A 14,515-nucleotide genomic window follows, 5' to 3' on the forward strand; every position below is an offset into this window, starting at 1 on the left:
GATACTAGAGGCATCAGCAATAGAAAATCACAGCTATTTGTGCTCTTCAAACAAACCAAACGTAAACACTTCTCTCAGAGCAAGAGTGCACTGTCAGTTAGTAGCAGTTCAGATGATAGGTACTTCATGCAGTGGGCATCTGTAAATTATCCTCCTTTTTTTCCCTTTAGAATCTGTGGTGGAATGCCCCCGAAATTGCCATGGTAACGGTGAATGTGTTTCTGGATCCTGCCATTGTTTTCCCGGGTTTCTGGGCCCTGATTGTTCAAGAGGTAAATCAACCCAATGCTTTTCTTGAGTCAGTTTAAACAAGCATGCGGACAAATACATCAGGAAAGCAACTGGCATGTGATTTGCTTCTTAGACTTTCTTCTCTTATAGAGCTGTGGTGAAGAATATGGCTTCAATTTTTCTGCTGCTTTTTTTTCACAGCAGCCTGCCCAGTGCTGTGCAGCGGCAATGGGCAATACTCCAAAGGACGTTGCCTGTGTTACAGTGGCTGGAAGGGCACCGAGTGTGACGTGCCTACAACTCAGTGCATTGATCCCCAGTGTGGGGGCCGGGGCATTTGCATCATGGGCTCCTGTGCCTGCAACTCTGGATACAAAGGAGAAAACTGTGAAGAAGGTAAACGAATAAGTATTTACTCCAGCACCTGCTGTTGTTGGTCAGGTTTCCACCTGGCACATGCAGCTCTATTGATTTTGCTAGATCAAGATCGTATGCCCTAATGCTGTTTCTTCAAAAATCATTGTTGAATACTAAAAATCAAGTTTGGGAATCTCTGTTATCAGTGTATTCTACAGAATGATTATATTTTATCTATTCTCAAGTAATCAGTGGGGAAATTCTTAATAATATGTGATATCTTTCTGCCTGCCAGTATATTTTTGTTTATTTTTTTCTGTCTGAGGTCAGCTGAGAAGAAAGCACACAAAAACAGATGTTGGAATACAGGAAGACTTACTAAATGTTCACAGTATAGAATAAATCATTAATGTATTGCGTTTGTTAGTGATCTTTTCCACCAACCACATTGTGGAAAGTGCTGATTCAAATACATCAGGGTGAAAAATGATGCATCATTTTTGTATTCCAGCAATGTGCGTAATAATATCCATTCTGGTGTGCTGCAAAATGCAGTTCATTTTCCATCCTATTTTTTTAGGGAGTAAAAAGCACCATTTTCTTCCTCAATCAAATTGATTTTATTGATTTCCACATACAAAGTAATGCAATTAAGTCTCTGGAATTAAATTTTCAGACCATTGACCCTACAAGTGTAACATTTTATTGAGTCAAATTGCTAAATTAAATCTCGTCATCTAAAGCACATTAAAGTGAATTAAGACAGATAGACAGTATGCAACTCATTTATTTCTGAAACAAGTTGAGGGTCCTATACAGCTGTCAAAACTCTAATGGTGCATCGGGTCAGTTCATACTGAGTGCTGCAGGGAATGCAACACTTGTTACACTCTGATTAGGCAGAACAGAGATCAGTTGCCCAAAAGCCAAAGCCAATCTTGTTGTAATTCAGAAAAATTAGTAAACCTTGAAAGGTTCTCCGTTAACTTAGCGGTAGCCTGTAAATGTCTTGATGCCAGTTATTTGCACGCACAGATTTCACAATACCAGGAAGTGATATGGAGGTGAGATGTTTTTTCAAAGTGCTGCTGTGCAATTAGTGATGATAAAGAGTGATTTACCTTTTAGCCAGAGAAGGGAGGCTGGCATCAAGATGCCTTGGTCCACTCTGTCTTTTTGTCACTCATTGCAATGAAACAAAAGCAAACTTCTCAGCTTCAACCTACTGATGTTTACTTTCAAGATTAGAGCAATGCTGCCAATTTCACAAGGTCTTAAAACATGGATTAAGCCCAAAAGTGTTGTGAGCATCTAGGGGTTGATTACTGTTGTTAGGAATGACAAAATTAAGCTGAATTTTCTCATCTCCCTGCAGCTGATTGCTTGGACCCAGCCTGCTCCAGCCATGGCATGTGCATCCATGGCGAGTGCCACTGCAACCCAGGCTGGGGTGGCAACAACTGTGAAATCCTGAAAACGATGTGCTCTGACCAGTGCTCTGGCCATGGCACCTACCTGCAAGAGAGCGGTGCCTGCACCTGTGACCCCAACTGGACAGGTCCAGATTGCTCCAATGGTAAGGGTTAAAAGCACACGCTTTATGTAAAATGACATCTTGAGTAGCAGCATTTTAATGAGACAGTTGTGATAGGGCCTGACCTGCTGAGCTGATAGAAGTCTTTGAGTTGACTGAATTGATTTAAAGGTTCAAAATAATTGATGAATTTGAAGTACTTGGGAGTCAATGTATTTATTGCTATCTTCTAGCTGCCTTAACTTGGTAACTTCAGGTACTTCGCATGCAAGTACAGAATGTTCTTTGTACGATACATAGTATCTAAGTATCATCTTATTTAATACATCTATTTAAAAACTTTAGTGAAAGTAGAGACAGTCACATTTTTAAAATCTCTCCAGCTAATTGGTGGTATTTTTCTTGAAAGACAGTGTTTGAGTTTGAAGGCAGGGGAATGCAGGAATGAATCCTAAATAGCTTTCAAGGAAGAGCGCAGGCTGCCAGGGTGGAAGGAGTTGGTAGGACTGAAGAAGCAGAGGGATTTCTTGAAGTCTGAAACTGAGCTTATTAAAACTACCATCTGAGCTTAGAAACAAAAGGAGAAAATGACTGAAGGTACTATCATGGAGAGCAGAATCTAAATGTTTATAAAGTATGACAGCAGCCTTTTGACAAATGGGAGTTTTTAGAATATTGTTTGGTAGCCATGTATCAAAAGAGAAATCATGTCTAACATACATTTGTCTAAAACAGTTAATCTAACAACTCAGATGATTTTGTTAATGAAAACTGAACACATGGGCTAGCTGAGTTTATGCCAATTTATGAATAAATATAGCTTTCTCATGAGGAACCATCTTTTTAAAACAAATGTACTTCCTGACCAGGATCTGTGATACTGATGTATAATGGTTTACGTGCACAAGAGTGATAGGACAGAGTTACAAATATTCAGGAAAAAGTGATAAAAGAAAATGTTATCTTGTATTAAATTTGTTTAGAAGAAAAAACTCTTCTCTGAACATTTCTAACACTTAAAATGGCCATTTGTGAGAGAACCTTTCTAGTTCTCAGGCAGAACATGGATCCCCCATTTCTTGACACGGTATCCTCTATGGTCTTTTGATGATTCCGTTATGCTCCATCTATTACTTACGTTTCAAGGAACGATTTACCATTAAAATAACAATAAATATTTCTGTTCTCAGGTATTTCAAAAGCGTCCAAATCACAAACCAGCTTTGTAAAAACGCGCACAGACTATTTGCTGAAGTTGTGCAAAATGACCTTCAGACTAATATACCAAAAAAGTAATTCTTGCTCATAAACATGTTGTTAAGCTGCTAGATGGAAAAAAGAATGAGTTATTTCTATCAGAGGGGTTTATAGGTTTGAAATCAGCAGAGCTTTCCTCTGTCTTCATCAGCAATTTGTCTATTAATTAGCCTTTCAATTCCAATTCAATTAAATTAACTCTAATTAATAAATTCATTACAAAGATTGACACACCTTGCTCAAAGCTAGTGTGCTATAAACTGATAAACACCTTCACCCTAATGAAAAATTGATTAGATTGAAGAGAAATAAACCTTTCTTTCTTGGAGCTGTGTTGATGTTTTGTGACTCTTAAGTTAATCAAACCGTCAAATCAAAAATGTAATTCAAAGTAGATATAAGATGCTGTATAGAAAAAAGAAATAAAGAAGGGGAGAGGGAAATTACAGCTGTCTTCCTCCACAAAGGTTTTGGTCTATTTCTTAAGGGAAATGTCACAGCTCCTTGATACTGTGTTTAATGTTCCACAGCACTTTGAGGCAGCGGGTTATACTCTATGAGGGAAGAAAAGTGCTGTTAAGTGGGAAACTGGAAACCTTTCTTGCACTGAACGCTTTATTCTGCTGCTGTTGAAAATGATTTCAGTCTTTTAGTACTGAACTGTTTGTTGTCTTTTACAAGAAAACAAACCTAAATACAGTACTTCTATGAACCAGTACATGGTTACAGCCAGCTGTATGCCAAGGAACTAAAGAAGTCCCTCAGGCTGTATTGTATCTCCTCTTGTTTTCCTGTTGTCTGCTTAGCAGAAGTAAAGTTTGCTGCAGTCTGACTAAATGAACCAAAACTGTAAAAGCAAAATCTGGCAGCCTAAATTACCATCTTGTATTAGCTGAGACTTACATGCGTTGTTTGGCCTCTGACTACCTTTGGCTGTTAACATATTTTTCAATTATTCTATCAGTTACAAGATCCTGTTACTATATGTAAATGACAAGTTAAATTGCTGTATGTTGATTTATTTTTTTTTAACAATCTATTATTTAAACCAGACTGTTCATAGCTGTCACTGATACAAATTTACTGAAAGTAAATCATCTTTTATATTTAACAGATGTGTCAGTATGTCAGCATGGTACTAATTTGTCTCACTAAGGCTGATTCTTTATAATGAAAAAATGTGTCAAAAATGGCACATTTTTACTTTGAAAGAAAACAGGGAGCATAGTAGGGAGGGAAAACCTTGTTAAAATGAACTTTTGTTACTACTAGATTTTCACTCAAAGCACAAAAGTGACCTAGGTGTATGTTGTGTTTATTCACTAGGATTATGCTACAGTTGTAGTAGGTCTAAGTGCCATATAATCTAAGATAAAAACGGTTACTCTTAAGACACAAAAAATAGGACTGAAAATTACTAACAGAAGAGCTATGGATGCTTAGGCACCGCTAAGTCTGCTGGATAACTAAGTGGAGCATCGAGGTAAAACCCTGTACTCTGTGTTCTTTTGGGTCTTACCTGAGAATGCCTTTCACAGTAAATTCCTTTGATTTAATTTTCAAAGATTTTGCCTTTCTTATCCTTCACATGTTGAATTAAAATGCAGCACTGCTAATTAATGCATACCCTCTCTCTCCCTTGTGTATTCTCTGCCTCCTTTACCCTGCCCTCTCCTCTCGAATCCAGAAATCTGTTCAGTGGACTGCGGCACCCATGGTGTGTGCATGGGTGGCACATGTCGCTGTGAGGAAGGCTGGACAGGCACAGCTTGCAACCAGAGAGCCTGCCATCCCCGCTGCGCAGAGCACGGCACCTGTAAAGATGGGAAGTGTGAATGTAGCCAGGGATGGAACGGAGAGCACTGTACCATTGGTAGGCTGTCTATGCTTTACCCTATCTTCACTGCAAAATTCAAACAGCCAGCCCTGCTGGCCGTGTCTGAATAAGAAGTCTACTACTTTGAAGCTTGTTTCTTCAAACAGAATATTTGCATGTGTCAGTCTGTGTAAAGGAGATGATATTTTAAGAAAGAAAATGGTTATATAATGGCTCATCAGTTCTTCATACCTAGTTTGTCATAAAAAGGAGGTAGAAGGATTTCGTTCTCAGCCTTTTCCCTTTAACTGCCTTTTGCTGAGGGGGAGACTACCTTTATTTTACCTTTGTTTTAAACTGTAAATATATTATTTGATTTGTTCTTTTCTATTTTTATGTGATAGCTTTATGTCTTTTGGAAATGAAGCTTCCTATCCGTTGGTTTTTTTTTTTTTTTTAATTTTATGGAGAAGAAGCTCTAAAAAGTGACTTGCCTACACAAAAATGTCACTTCCACCTTGTAATAAATGTGATCTACGTGCCAAAATTATCTTGCCAACATAATGCTCCGCTTTGGACTTATATCAAAGTTTTTACGTGTAAATAACGTAACACCAGTTCAATACAGCTGATTGTAAAGAAGCTATCCTTATTACAGCTTCTATGTTTCTGTAATCAGGTTAGTTCTAGCACCTGAAATCCTTTGGAAATTACTCTACCTTTATCAATGGAGATTTTCTTAGTGATTTGCAGTCCATATGTCGCATATTCAGCAGGATATCCCTCTCCACTGCACAGGCCTTGGCAGTGAACAAGCATGAGAAATTATATGTGTAAATAAAGGGATTTAAGAAAAAGTGGAGGAGGACTTGCCAGAAGGTTTATCGTTTTTATATTGATTTTGAATAGCTGTAGTGCTAAGAAATTCCCTTCCACACTAATCCGCTTTTCTGCAAGACGCTGCAAGTCTGTAATAGAGGAGGAGAGTCCTATCCAAACAATTTTTGTCTTGGCATAATCACACAGAGAGACTATTGCGTGACAACAGGTAGGAAGCACAGACAAAGGAACTGGCAATGATCTAGCTGTAAGATGACTAGCTTGTGCTTAGGTGTGAGGGGAGGGTACTGTAGCATGAAGCTCAGCAAAGGCTGTGACAGGAGTAACTCAGGAGTGGCTCTGTAGGTATTTATGGGACACATCTCCCAAGTGTGAGAAGCATTATGCCTAAGCACTTAGAGGTGGATTGAACAGACAACAAAGGAGGTAGCCACAGGTCAGGCAAAGGCAAGAGTAATACTGAGTGATGGAGAAATCACAGATAATGCAAATAGTCAAAACAAAAAATTCCAATAAGTAAAAAACCCCCATAGTTTTATGTTTGGAGAGACGGAGGAGAGTCCATTAAAAGAGGTGATGTAGCCAAAGCAATAGGACAGGACAGTAAGTCTTAATCGCAGTAGAGCTGATGGATGTGAATATGGCATGATTTGCTCTTGCCACAAGCTGAGAAGAGCATAGAGAATTTTAACTTTCATAGATGTTTTGAAAGCACTGTAATTCTGAATGTGTTAGCACAGCTAAGCCGTCATTGGAGCATGTGTATGTAGAAAACAGTAAAACCCAAGCTGTGCTCCCAGGTAGCTTATAGCCCTGACTGAGAGGCAGTGTGGTGATGCTGCACTTGGTGGTCACAAGAAGCTGGTGTGAGCTTCAAGGGCAGGGAAAATGAGGGCCTGTTACAGCTGTATGAAGTGATACCCACATCATTGCACCAGGAAGATGAGGCCACGTTTTATTTTGTAGAAGGGAGGCAGGTGTGAAGTAGTAGGATTGATTCGGGAATTATTTTTTACAGAAATCACGATTGATTTTGTTGTTGTTTGCTAATGAGACTGCTCAGAGATACGAGGGACAACCGAGGTGCATCGACAGAATCCCAGGGAGAGAGAGCAGGGTTGAAATTTTGAGGAGCTTCCAGAAACCATGCTGACAGAGTAGAGAGGTGGGGAGTGAGCTGCTTTCTGAACAATAAAGTAAAGATTTAGAAGTAGGATAAAGACTTTCCCTTCACTGCTTTAACTTGCCAATGAGCAATTACTCAGCAGATCGCTCTGCTGTTGGTCTCACTGACCTTGGCAGCAGTTCAAGGGTTGTAGTCACACACGGATGAACTGCTCTTGAACAATTTTTCCAACATATTAAGCACAAACAAGTTTTTCCTCAGCACTGGGCAAGCAGGTCTGTCTTCCCACCTGTTTATTCTTTAAATGGGTGTTTACTTTGTGGCTGCTGCGGTAAAGATAGCTTGATTTGTCTATATTGCCCTTACAGCCTTCAAGACAAGTGATGAGGTACAGTCTCTAGCCTGGTGTTATATTTATTTTTCTTGGGAGCCCAGTGTTACGGAGAAGCCAGGTCATTTTATTGTTCATTTCCAAGAGTATTTCCACTTAGTGGGGTAAAAATTACCTCAGCTTGGCAGGTAAAGAGTCATATTGCTTTTCTCTCACCTGCCCTAGAGTAGTTAGTAGCTCTTTCTAAACAATAAATTTCAAAACACAAGGGACATGGGAATATTTCTCTCTGCAAACCAGTTTTTATTGTCACCCCTTTTTGTAACCCAGGCATTTTACACTACTTACAACTCTCAACTTGGTAGCAGAATTTGTGTTATGCATACAGAAGACTCCCACTCTGCCTTCATACATCTAAAAATAAACAATTGCAGCTTTCTTACTTCTAAAATTCATTAACCGTCTAGCTGCAGTAGTGGGAAGTATTTTAGAAATGTATTTCTTGCAGCTATTAGCTGGAAGTCCCATGAAGTGCAACAGCCTGAATTTACAACTTCTTTGGGAAAGAAATATTCCAGAGAAGTTGTAAATTTTAAGGGCAATGCACTTTATTCACTTTCTGGGAATGGAACAGCCCACCAGATCTCTAGCCGGATGCACAAAATGGGATAGATATGTACCTATTAATCACAGAGGCGCTAACTGGAATGTGTACTGAATCATCTAAATCCAGAACTTATTTGCCCAAAGACATTATGGTATTTTTGTGAAGCATGAACACTATTTAAAATGGTAAAAATATTTTGCACCTCAGCCCACAATTTATATGTATTTCTAAATGCTGACTATCTGCCCAGTCTCATTTTCATTTTGCCCACTGTCTGTATTGTTAGTTGACATGTGTTAAAGAGTAGAAGGAAAGAAAAAACAAACCTATATTTTAAATTAAAGCAAGATAGCCCTTAGTTTTATTCCTCACTAACATCTTTTAAATCCTAGATTGCTGCCTGAGTTGGGCTGATTTTTATATATACTTCAAGCTATTCAAATGGGAATTTGGTCAAAGGAAATTCTAGTTGCTCTAAATTTCCACAGACCTTTTTTTGTTTTTAATGTCAATATTTCAGGACATTGAGAAGCAAAATCATGGGTAATTGCAAAAGTTTGCTTTTTTAGTTCAGAAAAAAATTAGACATCTGCTTACCTAGGTTAAGCATCGACATTTCCCTAAGGCTAAGGATCACAACACTGGAACTGAGAACTGATATCCATCTCTATTTTACATACTTTGATTTGTGAGAGTGAGCAGAACAGGCTAAATAAAGCAGGGGTTTTCTCTTTTTTTGAAGTAGTGTGTATAGTAAGGTGAGTTTTGTTTTGACTAATGCAATAAAACTGATGTGTGTTGCTGGCATCCACTGTTCCGTTATGCATCTCTGGCACAGGGTAGCTACCATACCTCGCGTCGGCCACTCTTGTGAGTCATTACCTTTGCTCTAAACACATAGTTCCAAACATTTTTATCAAAGATGTCCAGCAAATAAGTACATATTCAGTGTTGTGATTAAATGAATCTAAAAAGAATTAACAAAGCTCAGGATTATTGCCATTGTTTAGCATATTACTGGTTTGAACTAAACATTGGCAATGTATGTTTCAAATGATGAATAATTTAAGGCATCTAACTTGCTTACTGTCATGTCGCTCCTGAGAATTGTAATTAGAGTCATAGAATGGCTTGGGTGGAAGGGACATTAAAGGTCATCTAGTTCAACCCTCCTGCAGTGAGCAGGGACATCTTCAACTAGATCAAGTTGCTCAGAGCCCCATCCAGCCTAGCCTTGAATGGTTTCAGGGATGGCACATCCACCACCTCTATGGGCAACCTTTGCCAGTGTTTCACCACCCTCATTATAAAAGCTTTCTTCCTTATATCTACTTTAAATCTACCCTCTTTTAGTTTAAAACCATTACCCCCTGTCCTAGCAAAACAGGCACTCCTAAAATGTTTTAAAATAATGTTTTACCATTTCCTGTATTCCCATGAGAACAGGTTAAATCAAGGGTTTACTGCAAAGCTATGGAAAATCACCTGTTAATTGTTTATTTGGTCTGGGAGTGACATTCTTGGCTCTGAGTTGAACGCCCATATGTCATTTCGTGAAGCTCAGCCTGCATCTCAATGTGATACAAGACCACACATGCACAGCTGGTGCCCAGGTGATAGCCTGGATGAAAATTTGCTCTGTAATTAAGTTTTTATAACACAGTTGTGGTAAAATACATTTTTGTTTCCTTTCTGTCCTGGCTTGCAAGAAGTTCAGTGACCCTCTCCTGTCTGAGTAGTTGTTTTGTGAGATTGGAACAGGTATTATATCAGAAAGTCTATTATTTTTTGTGATACGGCTAGCATATACCGTGAGTATATTTAAGTAACTGTCATAGGAAGCCCATAAATATGAATACTTTTCCAGCTGCTTTTCCATTACATTCTGCTAGCTGAATGAAATCAGTAAATAATTATGTTGGTGTGGAACCTGCTATATCCATGTGCTGTGTAACATCTCAGTTTTACAATGCAGCTTATTTTTTTCTATAGACAAATTAGTTTTAGAGTAATCTAAATTGCAAATTGGCCAATTTGCATTAAAACTATGCCTTCTTGTTCAGATTTGTCAACACCTCTTTTTTTAAAAGTCTTTAACATTAAGCATGGGTGGGTAAGACCATCTGTTTATGGAGCTTGCCTGCAGCTCCATTACTTAACACGAGACAGGTTACAGCTGTTTAATTGTTATCATGTTGAACGATTATCTTTCAGTCCAAAATTAATATTTATATATGCATTCACAGAAAGCATGTCATTAAACATAAGTGATCTAAATGTGCATTAACGTCATTAAGCATTCATATTAATCCCTCAGGAGGACTGAAGTTAGCATTGTACTTTTCATGCTGCTTTCGAGTGCTTTACCTGGTACACAAAACTGGAATTCAAATCCGGTGGCAGTCCACTGTAGAAATGTACAGCTTGGAATATGTTAATATTCTGGTGAGAATTGGCATCTAATTGGTTTATCTTCTAAGAATTTCCCCTAGAGAAAAAAAAAATAAAAAAGAACAGCAAAGTATTTATTTTAACCTTTCTCTTTGCATGGAAAGACACTGACATGACATTCAAACCAAACAAAAATACCTTTTTGTCAGCAAGAATTGTCTAGTTTCAGTTATTTTAGCTAGAAAAACAGGAAAGTCATCTGGTTTACATATTCAGAATTATGAAAAAAATAAATAACATCTAAAGCATACTCCCGTAAGTGTATTTCTGTTAGTACAAACTCTATCCTAGTGACTGATTAAAATGATTTTCTGACTAGGGACAAATATGAAGACATTTGTGTGCTGGTTTTCCTTGTGACCATGAGCAGTATAAGCTCAGAAGTACTGCTAATGTTGAGGAATGCTAAGAAGTAATCTCCTCCACTAAGTTATATGGTCTGCACCTGCTCTTTTCAACATGTGTTTAGCTTAGGGCTCCTTATATTACAGATTTCAAATATGACTACAGGGACATGGCACTTAATCTCTTTAGAAGATCAGAGAGCAAGTCAAGACAAATGTGTTTCTCCTATTAATTAAAGGAAATGCTTATAGAAAACTTAATATATTTTAACATATTTCTAAAGTTTGGGCTTGATAAAGTCAGCCATGGACCAATTTGAGGGCTTGACTGACCTCCACGTTTGCAGGTGAGAGGGAGAGCAACATGGATAACTGGTATTAAGATGACCACCATCATTTTAATGTCGATGTCAAGTTGCCAAGGATGGTTTACTTTTCTCTGAAGTTTAAATTGCTGAGAATATTCACATTTCATAAAGGTTTAACGTGTCAGGTGTTTAATTAATATATTCATGACAAGAATGCTTTATAAATTTTAAGGTTCTTCTGAGATTCCAGAATTCTGTTCAGAAAGAAATTTTTGTCTTCAAGTTAGGGTAATTACTGCTGTATGTGATTATCAAGGTTCCTAAATTTATGTTATTTCCTAGTTTTGGGTTAATGGAAAAATTTCATCTTGAAAGTAAGCTTGTATCTGAATGAAGGTATGACCTTTGACATTCAGTTTATTCTCAGATAAAATCAACCAAAGATTCAAAAGTAATCGTTTCAAATATCAGTTAGTTCATCACGATATTGTGATAAAATCCTGCTATCGAAACACCTGACTACATTGGAGCTGGGATTTCACCACAATATTGGTATCTGTGCCCTCAATACAAATACCCCATGAAAAAGAGATTACTTTCTTTTCACCCAGAGGACTGATAACCACAGTTTAAGAAGATTTCATGAAATATAGAACAAACGTGGTTTTGATCTTTCCTGTGCCTGAAGGGCATGCCATTAATTTGCCAGGCCAAGCCTTGAGTAGGCAAAATATTTGTACATTTGGCAACCGTAAAAATATTGAATTACCACGTAAATTTAAGACAGTGCACGCATATCTGAAGCTGTGAAAAAAGTGAATTATTGGTCAGGCCTTAACACATTTCAAGACCAAGTATCTCAAATACAAGTTATCTGTTAGCATACTTTAAATTGCTAATTGCTTGATTTGCATTTAAATGAGGACCACATGTGAAGTTCAAGTTAGGCACATTTTCAGAAAAGGGATCCTCTGAGATGTGAAGAATTGAAAACATGTTGGAAAGCTTACTTGAGCTGAAGTGGCCAGAAAATACTTGCTTTTGTTTGTTGTATAGCTGCATGCTGGTCAGACACATTCTGAAAGTACTTCCAGCCGGGAAGAAAGATGGAAATGAAATGCTTCCTCTCCCATTCCATACCCTAATGCATTCTCAAGCCAAATTTATCTTTTGTGCAGTTCTTAATGTAAGTGACAGGCTTTACCTACATCTGAGGCAGGTCTTTGCAAGTTCATCAGAGGTCCCAAATAGGTTTAAACTTTTCCAGCCTGTACACCTGGGGCAGTTTTAAATTCTTGATGTCATATACCTTTTCTTCTAAATCATCTTCCAACTAAATAGATGTTAAATAGTGCTCATTAATTTATCACTAGTTCCAAACTTCCTGTGTCTGCTATATCCTTAAAGGCAACTGAACCTTTTATTCTAAGATACACATGGCTTTCCAATAGTAATGATGAGAAATCTTACTTTATAATCAAATTGGCATGGACTCCAGAACAAAAAAATCTAAAGGGGAGTAGACTGATGTGCCTGTGTACATAAAAGCCCACAAATGGTTGCTGCAAAGAACAATTGCAGTTTTGGAGAAGGATAGATTGCAGTGGATTCAGGTTTCTCCTCAGAAACATATGCAGGAAATATTTCTGCTGCAGGTCTACCTGGACACTGGAGAAAAGTGCAGAAATGATAAAGAAAGTATGATTTCAGGGTGAGGATTGTGTTTTAGCCCGTGTAGGGAGGAAAACAAAGGAAATTGCCTGAAACTATTATTCCATCCATATGTTCTCCTTTACAAGAAGGGCAAGATGGGAATTTAGGAGTAAAGAAGTATCAAAAGGGAAGAGTGTTTCTAATCCTCCTCTATTGGCAGCAGTGCTCTGAACATATGGTATGTCTAAGACAAGGTTCTCATAAACTCAGAGAAAGGATGACGACCATGAGCTGCTTACAGTGGAAGAACATGTGCTTTCAGTACTGTTCAGTGATGAATAGAGAGAATTAAATTTGTAAATTATACCAAAGCTCACTGCCCCCAAGCACTTTGGAAGACAGGACAAGAATTTAAAATCACTCTAACAAATAGCGCAGACTATGCAGAAAAATAAGGTGTGATTCAACAAATGCTGGTTTCTGTGCTCAAGTAAGAATAATCAACTGCACTAATTCATGTTAGGAAGCAGCTCGCCAGGACTCAGAAGAGGCTGTAGTGGATGATGAATTTGACATGAGTGGAAGACACGCTTTGAAGACAGGTTAGAATGGTGGCTTTAAAATTTTATGAATTCTGGACTTCTCTGAATTTTCTTGTAGAGGTATGGAGCTCCTCAGAAATTGCATACGGATGCATGGCTTTGTTTAGTCACTCTTTGAGAGTAAAAACAGTTGCTTAAAGGAATTAATACACTATTTCCTAAGTCTGCTGTGGGTAGAATAAGAAATACTGGGATTAGATATCAGAAGGGATATCTTGTTAAATATTTTTTTATGTTCAAAAGGTATTTTGATTGTCAGGATCGTTAAACTGTGCCTGGGTGGAAATGCAAGGAATTCAAGGGTGATGTGGTAGCCAGGTCAGGAGAAGTAAATCACCATGGACTGACTCTTGAATAGATTAGATGGGTCAGATCAGAGCTGTCAACTCTGAGTTTTGTACAAGATTACCTAAAACAAGCACAAAACGCTGTTTACACAAGCTCCATTTCCCCCACTAATTGCAATGAAACTCTCAAGAGTTTCTTTTCTGTTGGCAGGTGTCTGTGAAACCACTGATAAAGTGTGCCCCTCATCCCCTGCTACTTCTTGGCTGTGAAGGGAGTAAGAAGTAGTGTTCGTAACACTTTGTTAGCACAAATGGCAGAAGCATAGGTGGTTCAGCTAAGCTTCCCTGTTGCTCAGCAAGAAAAAATATGTAATGCCACAGAATGAAATCTTTTATTTCTCCCTTCCTTTTTTCCAGTTTATGTGCATAGAACTCAAGAACTTTCAAATGCCCAAAAAACATGTTAAAAGAACTGAAGTTGCAAAATCAACAACATAAAGTTAGGAAGGCCACAAGAGAACTCTTTTGGGTGTCATTATCATTATATCATACAACAGAAGATATATATTAATTATAGCATATACATATCATTGTAATAAATAACTACTCTTCCCTTTGCACCTGATGGACATGACTTAAGAATGTTTGTTGCATGGCTGTGAAGGCTTTTGCATGCAAAAACTCCATTTATGCCAGAGACTCATTCATGGTATGGTCTCCTGATTAAGAATGATTTTGAAGAACTGGATTCCACCTTTACTTCTACCATGT

General features: G+C 38.0%; 1 protein-coding gene across 1 annotated transcript in view; it reads left to right on the forward strand.

The window, feature by feature from the left end:
- The window catches only part of TENM3 (teneurin transmembrane protein 3), a 422,372-nt gene that overhangs the window by 338,537 nt on the left and 69,320 nt on the right, over nucleotides 1-14,515 (forward strand). The window contains exons 11-14 of the mRNA XM_065695099.1: nucleotides 171-272; nucleotides 433-627; nucleotides 1,964-2,164; nucleotides 5,067-5,252. Coding sequence (XP_065551171.1) covers nucleotides 171-272; nucleotides 433-627; nucleotides 1,964-2,164; nucleotides 5,067-5,252 — 684 coding nt within the window. The remainder of the gene's footprint in view (nucleotides 1-170; nucleotides 273-432; nucleotides 628-1,963; nucleotides 2,165-5,066; nucleotides 5,253-14,515) is intronic.

This window comes from Lathamus discolor, chromosome 1, assembly GCF_037157495.1.
Source record: "Lathamus discolor isolate bLatDis1 chromosome 1, bLatDis1.hap1, whole genome shotgun sequence".
Taxonomy (NCBI): Eukaryota; Metazoa; Chordata; class Aves; order Psittaciformes; family Psittacidae; genus Lathamus; species Lathamus discolor.